This window comes from Brachionichthys hirsutus, unplaced genomic scaffold (genome assembly GCF_040956055.1).
Source record: "Brachionichthys hirsutus isolate HB-005 unplaced genomic scaffold, CSIRO-AGI_Bhir_v1 contig_1470, whole genome shotgun sequence".
NCBI classification, from domain to species: Eukaryota; Metazoa; Chordata; class Actinopteri; order Lophiiformes; family Brachionichthyidae; genus Brachionichthys; species Brachionichthys hirsutus.
The window spans coordinates 85945-105810 of NW_027180412.1; the positions used below are offsets into that span (position 1 = coordinate 85945).

The 19866-nt window shown below is 46.9% G+C and overlaps 1 protein-coding gene across 1 annotated transcript; it reads left to right on the top strand.

Moving 5' to 3' along the window:
- The first annotated feature begins 13639 nt into the window (after positions 1-13639).
- Positions 13640-16385, top strand: LOC137914745 (uncharacterized). The gene is made up of 6 exons (XM_068758242.1): positions 13640-13828; positions 13966-14083; positions 14244-14404; positions 14676-14862; positions 15094-15227; positions 15312-16385. Exons 1-6 carry the CDS (start codon positions 13640-13642, stop codon positions 16383-16385), a joined length of 1863 nt encoding a protein of 620 aa, XP_068614343.1.
- The last annotated feature ends 3481 nt before the right edge of the window (positions 16386-19866 follow it).

Consider the following 19866-nt stretch of genomic DNA (forward strand, 5'->3'; position numbering starts at 1 on the left):
TCTCTCTGCTCTGGAGGAGGACTTGCGTGTGAAGAATGAGACACTGAAGTCCATTCAGAAAGAAATGGCGCAAAGCAAGAAGGATCTCGCTGCCAAGGATCTCAGCATTCAGAGAGCCCAAAACGAGCTGAGCCTGGCGCGCACACGCACGGCCCAAGAAAGTGAACGGGTAAAACTTCAAGCTTGTGCTACTGATACAACTAATGGACCAAACTAATGTCTCTCATTAGTCCTTTCTGGAACAATTTCCACAGAATTATGAAATTTATTGAGTTTGACCAAACCTCTTTACCTAGTCGTGAAAATGTCCTGCATATTAATGTACAATTAATTTTAAAATACATCCAACATTTTGTCAAATTGAAGTTGGTGAGGTAAGACATTAGCCCACGATGCCAGTGAAGATGCCAAAGTTGTGAGTATTAAAGTGAAAATGCTTCGTGTATCGGTTTGTTAGGCATCGGGAGCTGAGCAAAGGGTGAAGAAGCTGCAGGAGGAGCTGAGGTGTCAGAGGCAAAATGCAGAGAGCAGCCGACTACAGCACCAACAACACTCCAAGGAGCAGGAGAAGCAGCGTCAGAGGGTGAGCCGGGAAGAGAGGAAAGACTGGGAAACAAAAAGAAGTGCTATGACAAGCAAATAGTGAGAGCAGGAGAAGGATTCAGATTCGAAAAAAAATATGGACATCAATACAACTAAAGACAGCGTCTGAATGTTTGCTGTTTGGTGCGTGAAGGATTTAGCAGAGCTTCAGAAGGAGAGGCAGAGTTTGGAGAAGCAGCATCAGCAGGAGGTGAACAAGCTCAACCAGGAGCTCCAGCAGGCTCGGATACTTCACAACACCTTGCAGGCACAGGCTGACAAGGTAAATACTCGCAAGGTCAAAGGAGCGTACACGTGAACAAGGCTAACACGACTTGTTCACGTGTACCGAGATAATATATTTAAACTCGATCTGTATCAACATGGAAGCTTATTAAAAGGTTTTCTGCTCACGTTTGTATTTTGGTTCACATGTCTCTTGTCTTTTCAGCTCTTTTCTTTTCTTTCTTTCCTGCTTTATGTCTCTATTCTTCCTCTTCTCTCCCTCTTCCTCCTGGGACTTGTATACTTTCTACTACAGTCCAGTAAACTTGTATCTCACTCCCTCTCCCACGCTTGCCTCTTGACCTTGTTTTTTTTCCTCTTGCTGTCTGTTCCACTATCTCGCTTTCCGTGTTCTTTCACTTCCTCCTGCTCTCCTCTTCGCTTCATCCTCCTCTCCTCTTGGTTTCTCCCCGCTGGAAAGGTTGAGCAGCGAAGGTAATAAATGTCTGATTACGTTTGCCAGTGCAGAATGCCCTTTGTTTTGGAAGCATGAAACGAATTCTGAAATTGTTTGTGGAAAAAATGCTCTTAGAGTTTAGTAAGAGAAGCGCGGAGTCGTGGCTGCAGGATCAGTGTCAGGCTAGATGCAGGATTTGTGTGAAGTCATTTTGGGTCAATTCACATGAAAGTAAAGATAAGTGGTTCTTTTTTATATATTTAATTCTCACGAGAGCCTCCGGTGGCATATCTTTTTAATCAGCAGGGTAATAATACAAATAATAATCAGCACAATGGTTTACCTCGGTATGACCTGCCAGACGTTTTAGTCGTGGCGTAAAAGTTCTTATCAATGAGCATTTATTTGGTTCACAATGTCCCTTATTCTAAGCCTTTCGTAAATCAAACAGACTTTATCTTTGTATTTCTGATAAGGCTGCAGAGAATAAACATTAGAGGCACCGTTGAATTGAATCAGATGCTAGTGCGACATTGTGTGCAGGAGGACCGCTGGCAATCAGTAAATAATATAATTATTTATTTGGATAATTTTTATGTGAAATTCTGCACATTCTGGTGTCGTACAAAAAAAACAGTTGTGATGCAGCATAGATTAATAATAACAGTAATAATACATTTTAAACTGTCAATAATGTTATACAATACTCAAAAGTTCACGTGTTCCCTGACGTGGGGTAATGTGCTAAACAGAAATAGGTGGGATCTGAGAAGTCTCCATTACTATGGTAATGATCGTACGAGAAGCACAGCTAATGCTTGCTATCGATCACCGATCGCTCTCCTGCTTTTCCTCCACTGGTCCTGACGTCTGCGCCTGAACAGCCTTTCATTTCCCCTCGGTTGTTCTTATCTCTTACTTTCATCCTTTTTATGTTCTTTCTTTCTTCCTAATATTGCCTGATTTCAGTTTTCTTTTACTCCGGCGGCCACTGACTCGTAGTGTTTTCTTATCAGTTGTCTCTGCAGAAGCAGGCGCTGGAAAAAGAATTGGACACCCTGAAGGAGACATTGAAGTGGACAGAGGGACAGCTGCAAGACAGCCAGAAGAAAGAGACGCAGACGCAAGCCAAGCTGACGGTCTCTCTCTCTCTCTCTCTCTCTCTCTGTCTCACACACACACACATTCGTGACTATAATCATTCACGGTTTGAATTATTTATTAGCTGAGCCGTGGGTATATAATTAACCCTTTAAATGAATTGACGTGCCGTATGTCAGTCTCAGCCTGTGATATATGGAATGGTAAATAAATGGCGAGTAGATTTTTGTGTCTATCTAGTATTTTGTTTCTAGCGTGATGCTCTGATTCCATGTAGAGCTCAATGCAGAGCTCTTTCACACTTAGTCTTCATATGGAAGTTGTGCTCAATAAATCCAAACACGGCCAAAATAGATTTACAGCAGGTTTGTGCTTATTATTTGTTTAGTTATTAGTGGGTTACGTCCAATTTAATCAACTCACTGAAAATGGATCGTTATTATAAATAATGAAACAAATCACTCCGATTCATTTTTCATTGAATGCATATAAGTGCATTGTTCCAACTCCTCACGTGTGTTTTTTATCCTTATGTCAGGAAGCAGTGCGTCAGGCGGAGCGGGTCGCTGTGTGTTTGGAGCAGAGCAGGAAGAAGGAGAGCGCTCTGGAGGAGGAGGGGAGGAGGCTGACTGCGGAGCTCGCCGACGCCCTTTGTCTCGTCAAGGAGCTGCAGGGTGAGGAGCAAGCTGAAAGCCATCAGCTATCATATGCAAATAGACAGATTTGCTTCTCCCCATCCTTGTCAAGGAGTTCAAAGGTCACATAGAGGTTAGGTAGAGATAGAATAAAATGTAGCGTGTGATTTAGATATGCATATCAAGATAGGCTTGAATGTCCGGAAGACGGTGTATTATGCCTTCCTGTCGAGTAATTATCTGTTTAAAAACGCTTACAGTTTCATTTAATTGATGTCTGGTATTTTACAAAAAGTGCTTGATGAAGCTGAAGAGCCCTTTAGTCCCACTGCTGCCTCCTGCTGTTCAGCACCACGCCGTGCACGTTAAATCAATTACCGTAAAATGACTCTTTCATTGATCAAAAAAAACATCTTAACCCTCTTTATGCAGCTACGGTCTGAAATGAGTTTCTGTCCTGGCAGGGATTTAGACTCCCGAGTTTAAATAAAATCAATTTTGTCTAATCCCACTAACAGTCAAACAAAGAGGTGCAGGTGTAAAGCTCCTTGGTTGAGGCAACTATTCCAGCAATGCATGTTTTCTCATTAAAAGGGACAAAATAATTACATGATGGGGTCTCCTCCTCGTCATTGCACGCACGCATTTAACATTCGGCTTACTCTGGCTCTTGTGTTGCTCCTTTAGACCAAGTCGCTGCTCCTCCAGTTCTTTTACATCCTGTCGGACAGAGTAACTCCCCTCAACCTTCCTACACCTTCAATCCTCCAACATCGACTCGCATCAAGTCTACTGCCGCCACCCTGTCTGACCAGAAAAGAGAAGAGAGAAGGGTTACAGCTTATCCCTCTGGCAGAGAGCCAGGAGAAGGCATTGACTCCGAGCAAATTACTCTCATCTCTCCAGACTCTGAGAGAGTACAAGGGGGAGGACACGGAAGAAAAGAAAAAGAGGAGAACGGGAGTAAAAATGGAGCCTCGGCGACAGACCCCGCGTTTGACCACGAGCTCTCGACTTCCTGTCATTCTGATGGTACTCTGACCAACATCTCTACAGAGGGCGATCATGGTAATTTGATGCTTTCTGCTGATGAGGCACCTTCAGTGAAGTCAGGGCGAGCGAAGACCTTTGAAGACCTCAGGGGGGAGAATGACTCACTGCGTTCAGAACTATGTGACGCGCGGGAAGAACTGCAGAAACGACTTGATGACCTGGAAGCACAGCGACGTGCCGAGGCAGAAGCCAGGACCCGGCTCAAACAGCTCAGCCGCAAACGTGCCACCCAGTCTGCGGAGAAGGAGGAGCAGGAAAGAGAGTGGAGGGCACAGCTGGAGAAGGGAAAGGCGGAAACGGAGACGCTAAGGAAAGCCATGGCTGCTTTGGAGACGCAGTTGAATAGAGGAAGGGAGGAGAGAGAAGATAATGACAGAAAGGAGCTGGAGGAGGAGAAGAAAACCAACATGCTAGAGGACCGGGAGAATGAAATGATGGAACTTAATTTCCAGCTAAAGAAGCAGCTCGCAGATTTGAAAACCCAGCTGGCTTTAGAACGAGAAGAGCGAAAGATGGAGGAGGCGGAGAGAAACCTCATAACGAACACAGGAAATAATTTAAAGAAGGAGACGAGTATCAAGCTGCAAGAACTTGAAGCTGAATTGGAATTACTGAAGGGTAGCAGAAAGAACTCGCCAGAAGAGGAAAGACTGTCCCTTTCCGGCAGCCCGGTGGCGTACCTGACTCTCAACTCCGACAAGAGCCTCCTCCCTTCCCCAGAGCAGCACCTCCTCCAGTGCGAGGCCAGTAACCAGCTCAACATGCTAGCTCTCATCCACAGAGGAGGAGCGGTGATAGAGCGGGGACCCTCACCCGACGCGGCCTCTGACCGTGAAGACGGCACGGAAAACCGTCAGGTCGGTTCTTCACTGTCAGAAAAAGGACTTTCTGATGTCCAGCAGGGCGAGCCTGCCTTCTCAGACGCGAAGAAAGAACTGAAGCGCCTTCAAAAGGAGAAGGTGAAGGAGGCCAAGCGCGCTGACCGGTCCCAGGTTAAACTGGAGGCCCTGCAGAGCCAGGTAAGCCACGGCGGGCGTGCAGATCAGAACATCACGTCTGTCCACGCTGTCTTTACGTCTTTTCTGTTCTGTTCAGGTGACGCTGCAGACCCAGCAGTTAACCCAAGCCTTTGAAAAGCAGAGCCAGCACATCTCTGGCCTTCTGGCTGAGCTGCAAGCAAAGGACAGCGCCCTCCTCAGCCAGGGAGAGGCACTGCAGCGTTACAAGCAACAGCTGGATGCATTGAAGGACCACAGAGAAAAGGATGAGAAGAAAAGAAGAGAAGAGATGACGGTTGGAGAGGGAGAAAAGGGCCAACAAAAAGAGAACGCTCAAAGAGGGAGGTCGGTGGAGACGACGGGCCTTCGGCCGGATCAGGAAACGGACTGTGCAATCGCGTCGCTCCATGTCGACCCCCCAGAGAGAGACGCGGGTCAAACGGGGACGGTGGCGTCTGATTCTGAGGGATCAACACACAGTTATGACGATGAGGAACTTTGTTCAGACGCCGTTGACTCAGACAGGATTCAGAGTCGCCACGGAGACGCCGACCGCAGTCAGGACGGCGAAACAAGAAGTGCTGTAGCCAACCTGCACAGAATATTGGCTTCGACCACCTCAAACATCAGTGCCCCAGTTTTACACGCTGATGATGAACGCCCGGAAGGTGCAGCCGAGCAAAATGAAAAGACGGGAAATGTTCATCTACCCTGCGTGGCAGAGCCAAGGCCGTCTCATGCTCCATGTGCAGTTAGCGCAGATGCTCATCATTCACCGCCGCAGAATGAGAAGAGGAGTGAAGGAGGAGCTTTAGAAAGGGAAGACGGGAGCGCCGAGGAGGACCACGGAGCGGCGTCCCTCCAGATCCGGCGCCTACAACAGCAGGTAGTGACCGGACTACCTCTTCGCACCGCAGCAACGATGGGACGCGTCCTCTTAAAGAAGAGTGTCCTACCTTTGAAATGGATACATATGTTACATCACTAAGGAGACCAAATGTTGTACAGCATAAAAATATTAACATTTATTTGAATGGAAGTGTAAAGAAATACTTTTTATATCCTTTTGTGAGCTTTATTTGGAAGCCGCTTGATTGAATCTGCACTTCCCTTTCTGTCCAGGTGGTGGCGCTGCAGATGAAGATTCGGGCGCTCTCGGAGGAGACTGAGCAGCAGGCTCTGGAGCTCGCTGTGTGGAGACTCGCCTCTGAACCAGCTCCAACATTTGACTCTCCCGGCACTGACGGCCAGCCCGAGAGTCGGAGTCGGTTGCAGACGGATGAGACGACCAACATCCCGCCAGGGAAGCAGAGCCAGCTTCTTGCTCCGACTGGCCGGGCCCCGCTTCACAAACCTCACGCGGGTGTGAAGGAGAGCTCTGGGTGTGTGACGATCATCAGAGAGGACGAGTTGCTCCTCTCCTGCTCGTCCAATAGACTGCAGGGCCACGTGTTGTTCTCCAGGTAACGCACTCCTGTCGGGGATCATTTACATTTGAAGCTCTGTGAGATGACGGTGGCGTTTAAGGAAATGGTAGCCATTCACTTTTTATTGTATGTTTCTCCCTTATTTCACTACAAGACTGCAGCACAGCAACCTCCCCGAATCCAGGAGTCTCCATCCTTCTAAGAAAACTCCAGGGCTTCAGAAAAGCAGTCAGGATCTGGCCAGTGTTGACCAGGTGACTTTGAATTTGCAGACCCCCCCTAACCCTAACCCTAACCCCCCCCCCCCCCCCCCACACACACACACACACACAGTATCCTGGTACCACTGTCCTCTTCATGTTGTCATCCAGAAGGATTAATTGGACGATTCGGGCAAAGTTTCACTCAAATGTCAAATTGGATGGAAGAGTGACGTGTTAACATTTTATTTCTAAATGTTTCATGGTTGTCACGGTGATGTCGTACTGTTCCTCAAAACCACCTTTCTATCATCATTCGATGCGGTCTATCAGCAGAAATAGAGAATATGGAATGTGGAATATTTCTATTTAAACCGAATGATTAATTTTTTCTTTTGGCAGGTTGGTAATTTGCCAGTTATTTTCTGATTATTTAAATTTTGTCTCGTTCAATAAAACCGCTCCAAAGAAACTGTTAGAGATCAGATTTACAAGAGATTATAAAACGGAGCGTTCCCTTTGTTCGTAGAACTCTTGTCGGTGACGCGGCATATTCTTCGCGTGTAGGACGAGGATTGTAAGTGTTCCGTTTTTCTCTCGACTCAGGACTCTGAAAAAGAAAACCAAGAGATCAACTTCTCACGTCCTTCAAAGAGCGGTCAATCACAGCATAAACAGAAGAGAGACGCCGAGGTAACCCAGACGTGTCAACACGTCGGCAAAGATTCCCACACCGCCTCGGGAACGAAGCAGACCAAAGCATCCAAGTGTTACGCTGGGAGTCCTGAGGCCAAATCAGACGGTTCCAGGCAAACGAGCACGAGCGATGGTTCCCCGGGCAGAGAAGTGAAAAGCGTCGGCAGTCAAACGGAGGAAAGTCCGTATGCTGGCGGAGCTCCACAAGATCCCGTCCAATTCCGCTGTGCATCCGCACAAACCGAGGAGGAGGGAGAGGAAGAGGTGCGGGGCGCGGTGCTGTTTTCAGGTTCCTTCCCCATCCCGGCCGACCCGGCCAGCCTGGCCGAGAGAATCCGCCGGAACAGAACGCAGCTGTCTGCCGCCTTCGACGACACCGAATATGAACCCTATGGACTGCCAGAGGTCGTCATGAAAGGTAATTTCATCAGCTGCAAGTTTTTGGGCCGAACAGAAAGAAAATGACCCTAACCGCCCCCCCCCCCCCATAAATATAGGGCTAGAACTACATTTATGTGCTGTTCTATTCTACTTACATTTCAGTGAAAAGAAGCACCAGACCTCCACTTTTGACCTCCAGTTGATGAAATCTGAGCAAATATTTTTCTTTTTCTGCAATGTTCTGAAACAACATTAATCTTTTTTGGTAGATAAACCTTTTCTGTTTTAATATTACGGGTTTCCTCCGTTTTCCCAGACAAGGTTATGTCATGTCAAAGCAAACATTTCCCCCGTCCGTTCTCAATACTGGATCCATTACATGATTTAATATACGACAGAATCTTAATGTGTGTCTAACAGCAGCAGCAGCTTCAAGATGATTGTTATTAGTATAACATTATGGCCAGTTAATGAGAGCTGGAAACAGAATATTGATCACGTGGCTTCTGATAGTCCTCTGTAGCATTCGCCCTGCTGTGAAACCCAAGAATTTAAAAAGGTTCAGGTCAAAGGTCAGTCAAAGCTATAAGACATGTCTTCATCTGTGCTTCTAGACACTAGCATGATTCTGGAACCAAGTGTTGTGTTAAAGGTTGATTCCTCATCATTATTCCAGATGTACCTGTTAATTTGTTCCCTTCGTGCTACCCTCTCATTATTCCTCTGTCTCGCTCTCTTCCTGTCCTGCAGGGTTTGCAGACATCCCCAGCGGTCCCTCGTGTCCTTACATTGTAAGACGAGGTTTGTTGGGGACGGCCGTCCTGCCTGTGACTCAGAAGAACCAAGAGCAGGAGGAGACGGATTAAAACGCAGCGACAGGTAAACGCCGGAGACTGACCCGCTAGTCTCTGTTCCCGTTTAGATTCATTTTGAGAGCTTTTTTTGGGGGGGGGGGGGGGCAAGATGGACCTTCAACTGTAATAAGAGATTTCTGACATTTCCTTTTAATCAATTTGGATACATTTCTTAAATGAGAGCAGACTTGATCGGTTATCTGCAGATTATTAGCAGCCATGTCAAATATTGAATACATTTTCTTTTCCATTTTAGTTGGATAAAAACTGATTTTGTCTCCATTCAAGATGAACATCTTCCTCCTTTGTGTTGAGTCCTCTGTCTTGCCGTCTCCAGGGACCGGCCGGTCGCCAGCAGCCGGAAGCTCGCTAGATGAAAGCAGGAAAGCTCCCAAAGCGGTTGCAATCCCCGCATGGACGTCTTTGCACACCGAGCGCCTCGACTGTGGGCATGAAGCCTCTGGGCCATCACCAGCTCATCTTCTGATCGCCGTGTGGAAGCTGTGCATCACAATCAGTCCTCTTAAACACACATATTTATTTCTAGGTGAAGTAGAGTTTGAGCTTGTTGCCGATTGCAGCTACTTTTCCAAAGGGACCTTTTTGTTTTAGTGTTTCAGCATTAGCTTGTGTGTCCAGCCCAGTTTGCCTCACTGAAGCTTATAAAGGTATTTTTTTTTCCAAAAAGGTGAAGCAGAGAGGCCTTCTGTGAAAATGTGACACTGTGTGTACGTTCTTCTTTTTTAATACTTCACTTGGGTTCTTTTTAGACACTCGTGTGTTTTCGGAGAGGCCAGGCGTTTACAAAAACGTTAGCTGTGAATGTGAACATGTATGTCTTCATCTCGGTGTTTGTGTATGTGTGGGAGAGAGAGGGGGGGGGGGGGGATGCCTATGACTCAGACTAACCTGCTTTGCTTTCCCCTCCATATATGGAGACGCACTCCGCTGCTTTCTCCTTCGGCCGCTCTGCTTCTCTGTCTTAACGCTCACAAGCACTCAGTGGTCAGCTCTGTGATGAATTTACCAAAAACGTGTGGAGCTTTGTTTACTAGCAGAACACATGGATACAGCTTAGATTATATCTGAGATGTTTTTTGTCTTTTTTTGCACAAATGTTGTTTGTGCATGAATGCGGACTGTATATTTTGTTCTATTTCCCCCTGTGATAGAAGATGTCACCACTTTTCTTATTTTAGCCTAGTTAAAGGATATTTTCATGTTTAGCCTGAACTAACTACTACTACCGGTACTACTACTACTACTACTAACAACCTCGTGTACACACTTATCTGATCTGGTCGTTGATGGAGTGACTTGTGCATCCCGAACCATTTAGAAGGCTTGTGGCTTCAGAGGGCGTTAAATCAGAGTGAAAGATGTCTAATAAGCTAAAGCTGCTTCACTCATTCACTTGCTGTTCTACAACGTTGTGATTTAATGTGTGAAAGTTGGATTTTACACACATTTAATTGGCCTCCAGGAGTGAATCCACGAATTTTGCACCATTTATTGAAATGAATAATAAGCAGGAGATGCTGTGACATGTTCTTTGTCTGATCAGCCGCTGTGAAGATAAATAGATTTGGAGGAATAGTAAAAGTAACTGATTCTAGATAGACTTGCCTCTCAGGACACCGGCTTGCTCTGATGAAATCACTCAGAGATGTTTTGGTGGCCTGTGTGGAACACAAAGAGACACACTGACTCTTTCACTTGACATTTGAACGTGAGCATGTGAAAGTGTCCTGTGAGTAAATTTCAGACGAAGTTTTCAGACGTATTTGTGTGAAAGCTCTGCTTTTTATTCTCTTTTATTTCACGTTTGCGTTTCATTTAGTGGCGTCGTCGTCGACGTCGTGTTGGGTGTGAACAGGACGGCGTGGACTATCACTGCCTTTCTCGGCACCATTGCCTTCCACTTGCCTTGCCTACACACACCCACACACGTCTCCTCCCTGACGGCTGCCTAAATATCTCTGGGATCTGTAGTCTTCTGGCAGTGAGTCAGGATTAGTGAGTTCACAGTGTGTTTGTTGCCTTCTTATGGACAATTTGATATGCCTGCATCTGCCTTGTGTTTGTTACTAGAATAAAACGTGCTCTTAATTTAGCTGTTGTCTTGTGGATTCATTTATCTTAACGATCTGAAGGTCATATACCGGTACTTTTTAAAAAAAATAATTTCATGTAAGTTGTGTACCAGTTTTTTTTTTTATTCCAAATAGGAGACAATTTGGTATAAATGAGTTCGACTTTAATGATGAAGAGCGCCTCAAAGTCTTGTGGAATATATTTGTTTAATCACGTAAGTGTTTCCGTAATTAGCAAACCCCCCTCCCTTCGCCTCTCGGTCTCGAACACATTATGGAGAAGGTACTCAAAGACTTGAAACAGAAAATTAAAGAATAGAGGAATTAGACGCTCCAACTTTGATCCTACTCCTCAAGAGCAAGAAAAAATGTGCAAACCATAACTTTGACTTTGAAGAAACAAATTTATGTTCTTTACTTCCCAAAAAGACGAGTAGGAAAGGCCAGGATTTAGAGGGCAAGACCACTCCCCCCCAGGAAACTCTGCGCTTCCTCTGTAGAGATGGGGCTTGGATCATGCTCCTGGTGCTGTAATGCTTCTTCTCCCATCTCCTCCTCTCTCAGAGTGATGCATGGTCACCAGAATGGGGAAACACCTTCCAAGGAGAAGCGCACACAGCGCTGTGCTGCAGGCTGCATGGGATAAACTCTGATCGCTTCATTTCTCCAAACTGAAGGTAAGACATGAAGAGAAGTTTCTGTCAAAGGGCTTAGCAACAGTTATAATGTTAATGTTGTTGAGACCGTCTGATGCAGTGGTTTACTTTCCCTTTATAAGCAGAAATGTGTGCTTCTTGGGTTTGATCAGGTGTTGCTCTCTGGCCTTTTCTAAAACATTCCCTTATTTTCCTGTGATCTCTCTCTCTCTCTCTCTCTCTCGGCTCTTATCTTGGAACAGCCGTGTCATTTTTGGGCATGAGCATGAAATTAGAGATGAAGAGACGTAACATGAACTCGCTCTGATGTCTTTGTTGACTGCCTATGAACGTCATTGCATCTCGAAGGACCTTTATTCTCTCCCTGATTTGTAACTTCCTCTGTGGATGAGACTTCCTCGTCAACAGATGCTCTTATTCTTCCCTCGAGGTTTGATGTTGAGACAAAATAAGTTTTGATGTTGGATTCATTTTTTGTTTGCTGGCTCAGTCCAATGAAACAATCTTCCACAAAATTCCACTAATGTTCACTCGGCTACGTCTCCCGTGAGTCCTTTCAAACAGCTCCTATCCTGATTGATGCTCCCACCTGTCCCTCTGTTTAACTTAAGGTTCAGCAGCACCAGTTCTGCTCTCTTCTAAGGCCCCCTCCCTCACGGTCATAGAAAAATATCAGAATATGCCGGGGGGGGGGGCAGAGCACAGGGCTGTCCAACCGAACCAAACCCCAGCAGTCCATTAGCGCAGAATGCTAACAGATGGCCAGACTCTGGTAAATCTCAGAACATTGTCAAAGTCTGATCCTGAGCATGAAGCTCCAAAATCCTCATCCTGTCTCTGTTCTAAAGGTAAACGCTCTTCAAAGAAACATGGTTTTTGTTTTGTTAATATCATTTTTGGAGCTTTGGCAGACTCTTATCTTTTGAGAGACCACAGGCAGGACAGCCTGGTGTCCCTCCCTGGTTATTAAGATGAAGTGTCCACAATCTGAACTCTTATTTAATGCGAAAGCAGAGAGAAACAGGAAACGGCTCCAGATTGAAACCCCATCCATTCCTTTACACATGTTTTGTGTGTGTGTGTGCTGAGAAGCCGAAAGAGACGACAATCATCCCCTCCTGAACGCTACAGGTTGGACAAGAGAGAACGCAGAGCAGGAAGAGAGGAAGGATTTCTGCATCACCCGGTGTTGGATGAGCTCTCAGTGAATTTAAGGTATTGCCTGCCATGCAAGCTGACGTAAAAGTGAGTTTAAAATCAACTGAATGCATATTTTTGCAAGATGTGATTTTTTTGAAAAAGCCTCCATTATAAGTAAATGGGAAAATCCATATTTTTGTATCCAGATGTGTGTTCGGATCATTCTCAAAATTGAATGGGATCTAAATTAGACAAAGACCCATCTTCAGATTTGTATTCATCAAGATCCATCCAGAGGTTTTTCCATAATCCTGCTAACAAACAAACAAACACAGTGAAAAATCCGTCCACTATTTTGTGCTACAATTAGCAAAAGTTCTAGAAGTCTCACTGCAGTGAACACAGACCCTGACAGAAAGTTCTTACATTGGAAAGGCTCTTCTCACGGTGAGACGATCACGGCTTTCAGTGGAAGTACAGATATCCTTGTCTTAAGATAGCCTGAGAAAACAGGAAATGACCTTTTAAGTTTGTAGTCCCAAAACGAACTGCCAGGCCCTGGCTGTGCTGGAATCAGATGCCCTTGCTGCCAGGATTTCTTTGCGTGTCTTTGGTGTATTTCTAAAAGGTTATTAATCGATGAATGGATTTTAAAGAATAAGGATAAAGATGTGGAACTTAAGCTTGAGGGAGCAGGATCCTGGTATGGATGCGGGTTTTTGACGCAGCCAGGTAATTATTTCCTGATTGTCCAAGTTTCAGTGGCACATGTTTTTATTAATAAAAACATTTTATGACCTGATTTAATGTAAAATATCTATCTGTATTACAAGTATCAGATTAATGTGTTGGGATATAAGAAGAGTATTCATAAATAAAAGACTTAAGTGTACCCTTGAAGTCTCACTTTCACTGTCAGGGATCGCCTCTTCGGACACTCTGATGTATAAATGCAGATTTTAAAGCCCGTCAACCTTCCAGGAACACTTGTGTGACGTCTTTACTCGTTTCCGCGCTCACACTCGGAGTGCCTCTCTGAAGTAACTTCCCGTTTCCGGCCAGCTGTGCCCTGTATCCCGACTGAAAGCCCGACCAGATCCTGGACTCCGGCCCCTCACCCTGGAGGGTCAGCGGGGAGAAAATGCGGGGTACCACCCTCTTTGCCCTGTTGATGGGGGTCGTGCTGTATCTGGTAATGGGAGCGCTTGTTTTCCGCACCTTGGAGGTCCCTAATGAGAATTTGGCCTACGACGACCTGCTCACTACCAAGCAAAGCTTCCTGCAGAATAAGTCGTGCATCACCGAGGTGGACTTCAATGAGCTCTTGAAGGTACCATTGGAGACAGTAAGCGACTCCTCGTTACATAAACGCTGACGGTGAATGTGACTTTAGTGTAACTACTAACTGATACTTTTAGGTTGACATCCCAAAGATTGATAACACAAGACGTGATCCTTTTCCTGCAGGGCGTCGTGTCAGCAGTGGAGGCAGGGCTGGACGTAGTCAACCCTCCAGCCAACATCACCAGCCGCTGGACCCTGGCCTCCGCCTTCTTCTTCTGTGGTACCATCATTACTACCATAGGTAGGTGGGCGCTGTGCACTTTGTAGCTCCCACAACAATGACCAGCTGTCTTAGGGGAAGACCACGAATGGAAAGAGTGCGTACCTGCAAGTCTAAAAGATTGGCTGGCTGGTTATGGGACTAGTGTCCATGGCAACAATGTGTTGTTTTTGTTGAACAGGCTTTGGGAACCTGTCTCCTCAGACGTTGTACGGCCAGCTGTTCTGTGTGTGCTACGCCCTGGTGGGCATCCCCATGTTCGGCATCCTGCTCGCTGGCGTGGGCGACCACATGGCCACGGTGCTGCGGAGAGTTGTAGGGAAGATCGAGACGCTCTTCCTGGTGAGAACGTTTCACCCTGAGCGTGGAATGGATTTATTAGTCGCAGCTATTCTGCTCCTCTTTCATTATGTTTGTACTTTCTTTAAAATGTTTTACATTATAACATCACGTCTTGTTCACTTGAAACGCAATGAGCTTTATTGTTATTGCTGTTTTTATGATGTGAAAACTTTATTTTTGAGTCTCAGATTATTCCGGTTTATTGCTGTGATGTCACAGCAATAAACGGGTTGAGTATTGTTTAAACCTCATTTCTGTTTCTGTCTCTCAGAAGCGTAAAGTCCGGCCGACCACTGTGCGAGTGATCTCAGCTGTTCTCTCCATCCTGATTGGTTGCTTGATCTTCCTGGCTGTGCCGACGGTTGTGTTTGAGAGAGCGGAACACTGGTCTCTCCTGGAGTCCTTCTACTTCGTGGTGATCACGCTCACCACTCTCGGTTTCGGCGACTATGTAGCAGGTGACGGCACCCGGAATAGAAGTTGTTCACAACATTGCGAGGTAGTAAAATGGTTTCCCAGGGTCGGAGCCCACGGGTCAGCTGTGGAACGAGTCTCACGTCGACCAGAGACGTCACTTAGGGATCTCGTGACACAAATCAAAATAGTAGGAATACTAGAACTCTCTGTGGAGCTGAGCGGAACCCAGCGGCACATGGAACCCCCGCTGAGGTCATGTCGTCTGTGTGTAGGCGGCGGCCCTGATGGCTTGGTGTACAAGCTGCTGGTGTTGCTGTGGATCGTGTTTGGGCTTGCCTACTTTGCTTCTATCCTCACCATGATAGGCAACTGGCTACGGGTGCTATCTAAGAGGACTCGCGCTGAGGTGAGCGCTAGATGCGACCCAAGAGAGGAGCAGCTCCCCCCCCCCCGACTCATGTCTCCGTCTCTCTCTGTCTCTCACCCTCAGATGGAGGAGTTGAGAGCTCACGCTACCGACTGGACTCAGAACATCCAGAACATGTCCATGGACTTTCACATCCCCAATCCTCTGGAGTTCAACGACCCCTTCCTCCTGCAGCGCCGGCGCTGGAAACGTAGTGAGCGCCGCCGCATCCGTCGGGGAGCCCAGGCCACTCTGGGACACTGGGCTCGAGGAGGAGCTGAAAATGGACGCCTACCGAACCAGTGGGCCAGCCTCTTTGGCTCCATGAGCCAGCTGGAGGCCCATTCGTCTTGTGAGAGGTCAGCAAAATCCAGACCCCAAGTCAGGGCTGCTGGAGATAGATTGTGCCCTGGATCGAAGGCTGACCCTGCCGTGGGTTTGCAGGTGGAGGGCAGGCCATTTCCTCCCCTGCTGCCCCGCTCGTTCTCCCTCCCTGTGGCCCACTCCGCCTCAGAGCTGGACTCGACAGGCGCCGCCTTGCCGGGAGGATCCCTATCTGGATCCGAGTCTCCTTTTGACTCCGGATCAGATGCCTCCTCCGTCTCCTCATCCTGCTTTGCCCTCCACAGTTTCCAGCCCTGTCATGCACCCAGCAGGATGGAGGAGGGCGGAGTCACAGACATGAACGCAACACGGGACAAAACTGAACTGGTTTCAGGAGAGGAACATGAATATAAAGCAAACCAGGGGGGCAAACCGGGGGCACCTGCCGCCGTTTTTCCCCCTCACTTCACCCCATTTCCTCCTTTCATTCCCTCTTCTTGCCATCCGATCCTCCTCCCCTCCGCCGCGCTCAACATTGCCTCTTCGGCCAACTGCCAGCTGCTGGATTTCTTTGGCGAGAACTTGGCTTACATCGACGAGTCCTCAGACACTCTGAGCGACCGTGGCCTTTCAGCAGCAAGCGAGAACCGGAGAAAACCACAAAAACCAAAGAGGAGGAGCTTAAGAAGGCAGCTGTCTCACAAGTGGAGCCCCCTGCAGGTGAGGAGGCCCGACACTGAGAGTCCGCCTTCAAACCCCCCCACTCCACCTCCACGCTCTTCTCTTTCAGACTTGGCACCAGGGACCCAAACAAGCTCGGCGCTGCCGCTCTAAGGCAAGACTTCACCAGAGCTGCGGGTTCGAAGCCGACTGAGCGCTTGCATCTACCATGAGCACATCTCACCATCAAAGATGCATTTTTATTATTATGCTTAGCCTCAGTTCTGCAGGTATGCTATGTTTATAGGGCTGTCCCAAAATCTACGCTTTAAGTCTTGAGAACTTTATCACATGTTTAAACACCACCAGTTATGTGTAGCTGTGTGTTCCTACGCCTCAGGTAGAAAGAAGTAAATACAGTAATACCGTAATACAGTAATACAAATTAAAATTTAAGAAAGCTCGGAGAGAGCAGAGGAGATATTTTCTAAGACAATAAAGCTGATCATGAGACAGGGCGTGTCTGGATCTGCTGCGGTTGGACTGACTGAAGATGAGGTTGAGAGAACTGATGCTTTACTTAAAAAAGAGGAGACGGGCAAAAAGTAAGTCACGTCAGCAGCAGCAGCAGCAGCAGCAAGGTACATGGTGTTTGTCTGTGGCGCACAAACACACTGGAATGTGTGGGTGGAGAGTTTGTCCAGGAGGAATTCTCCATCGTATCGGAGACATGTTGAAGAAGCGTTTTATCTACGTCGTCCAGAAGGCTCTGTCTGTATCCGTGTTCTCCTTTAATGTTGAACATCAATGAACCTTTAGTCTTTTTCTAAGCGTGAGGGAGGGACAACATTTTCAGATGGATATCGTGGCAGTGTCGCCCCCTTCTGTTCCAAACGGGAACGGTCAGGCCGCTGCGGGTTTGACTCCGTGGGGTCTTCGAGTTCAGAAGCCTCTTAAAATACGGCTTCAATGCAGCAGCGGCCTCAGATTGGTTTCCTCTGTTTACTCTCTTTTCTCCTCGCCACTTTGGTGCTTGCATGACTTTACAAATGTTGTATTTACAGTGGACTGTTGGCCCAAGAGCGGGATTCAACATCCATAAATAAATAGGAACGGTTTAAATGTGACCATGAATGCAAGGCATGTTCTATTTGATGCAAAGCCGTTGGTGCGATCGCTCGCTGACATCCTAGACAACATTTTCCAGACGTTTTCAAAGGATCTCTTATAGTTTGGGTCGGTATTGGTGCACGAGAGCGTAAATACCCAGAGCTGTGACACTATTAGGAAACAAGCAGCGTGTGTGTGTGTGTATATATGGGTGTGTTTGGTGGCTTTTAGGGTCTACATGCACACGTTATAGAGGGGTGTGTGTGTGCGTGTGTGTGTGTGTGAGGTGGTCAATATCCACAGCAGGCTTTCCCTCTCCAAGAACAGTGGGACTTAGTGTGAGACAGAGCGAGGCGCTCTACGGTGGGATAAGTGCAGGTTGCATGCAGCAAGAGGTAGTTAACTGGAAAAGACTAACAGATGCTGGGTCTAGTTTACTCAGGGGGAGGGAGCCTCACCACAGCTCACCAGTGCACCGACAAACACACACTCGGATTGAGGCTGCATTCTTAGTGCGGCTGAGAACAGTTTGGATCTCTACTTCAACAGCAGGAGCAGCGTGGATAAGTTAAAGGCCCAGTTCGCCAACTTTACTCGCGAAAGCATCTAGAAACCCGGTTACTTTTGACTTTCTTTTATAAATATCTGAGATTTCTGCCTTTAATCAAGACGCATGCCACAACTGGCGTAAGAAATAACCACAGCTATGTAGAGGAGGTGCACTGAGGAGGTGGGGGGGCCAACGCCACCTGAGGGTGAGGAGAGTTCTTGGAAACGAAGCTGCACCTGATGGGCCTAATGACACGATCCAGTAAAGTCCTGCATCTTCGCACTAACAACAACAACGCTGAGAATATTAATAAAAGAACAAAACTAACAAAACGAGACCCTCCCACTCCACTCTGAGCAAATCAGAAACGCGTATTTCCTGGCGCTGGCGCTACTAAGCACTGGCATCACTCGCCCACTGTAACACGCCTCAGTGGAACTGAGAGGCGAAACATCCTGACGCATGGCCACCTTTGGAAAAGGAAACTGAAACTGGGAATAAATCAAACTATAAATTATTGTCATGAATAAAAAAAAAAGCCCTGCTTGCTTGATGCTTGTGGATGCATGATGAGGAAGACTTTGGGAGGCTGAAACGTTTTTTTTTTTTTTACCTACGTTAAGCTTCTGGATGGCGACACAGAGGCAGAGTGGGTAGCACTGTAGCCTCAATGCCACTTGAGGCCGTGGGCCATGCCTGTGTGGGTTCCCTCTGGGTCCCGTCTGGGTTCTCCAGCTTCTTTCCACAGTCCAGAGGAGGTGATTCAGTGCTCATATAGGTGAATGTGAGTATGGTCGGTTGTTTGTTTTTCTATGGAGCCCTGTGATGAACTGGCGACTTGTCCAGCCTCCTGGCACACCTGCACAACATAAGCAGCTGCACAAAATGAATGGACTGAAGGCATTTTTGGAAAAAGTGATAAATTCTCTGGGGATTAAAAAAAAAAAAAGATTTCTACATTTCAGCGCCTGATTCCAGTTCTTTCTGTAAGTTTCTTCTTTAGGACGATCTGTGAAAAGCTTTGATTTCTTGTTAAATGTAATTGTACAGTCGAATGAACAACCGCTCATTCTTATTTTAGATGTGTATTTTGTGTTTTCATGAACTTAGTCGGTGCGACCGCAGCAAACGCCACCTACTGCGACATCATGAGCTCACCCTCTATAATTTTAGTGAATTGATGAAAAAGCTCTGATCCACAAACGGATGTTGCTGCGACAACCTTGTGTGCCTGTCAGAATGCTGCGCTTTCTATTCAAAAACAAAACACATTCTCGCACCAACAAGAAAAAACCAACATATATCATATCTATCTTCCTGCTGGGCCCCCTCAGAGAACACGGGACAATCACAATCAAAGCTGATCATGTCTGCTCTATCAATGTATGTCTGACCTCACCAGCCACACCCCCCCCCCACACACCCAGTTGCCCTCCGTCTCTCACAAATGCACGCAGACCGCTGGCATACCAGAGAGCCTATATTTAAAATCAGCTCGGGGCATGTTGTTTTTTTCAGCATTCTGTCAAAAGTGGTTCAGGGAGGATTCTCGGGTGAGCAGACCGAATTTGTGTGCGAGTGATTAGTGAGACTGATGTGACAAAAATATAAACAGCAATGAGTCAACAGCTTGGAAAAATGAGCATGAGAGTGTGATTTCGGAATGTTTGAGCCAGACCCAAACAGTTACAAATTTGCTAAGGCTGCAAAACACCACCTTCCAAACTAGTTCCAAATACAGCCCTATGATCCAGCGTCTCATTTTCAAAGCCTCTCTTTTCTCTCGCTCTCTCCTCCCACCACAAATCCCAGAACCGAGAGAGCGAGAGAGAGAGAGAGAGATTTAAATCTAGCGTTCCGTGAGTGGTAGGGTTGGTGTCTGGAAATCTTTCACATCCTGTTTACGCCGGGCAGATTTCAGCCCGGGACCGCAGAGGGCTGGCAGCGCCCCGTGCTTGGACACAGCTCCTCTCTCTCCTTCCTATCTGCTCCCGG

What these genes read in the sequence shown, in the direction of transcription:
- LOC137914745 (XM_068758242.1), top strand. Translation starts at nt 13,640, where the DNA reads ATGCGGGGTACCACCCTCTTTGCCCTGTTGATGGGGGTCGTGCTGTAT. An exon ending in ACTTCAATGAGCTCTTGAAG is followed by an intron (nt 13,829 to 13,965) that starts GTACCATTGGAG and finishes CTTTTCCTGCAG; the next exon opens with GGCGTCGTGTCAGCAGTGGA. An exon ending in CTAAGAGGACTCGCGCTGAG is followed by an intron (nt 15,228 to 15,311) that starts GTGAGCGCTAGA and finishes TCTCACCCTCAG; the next exon opens with ATGGAGGAGTTGAGAGCTCA.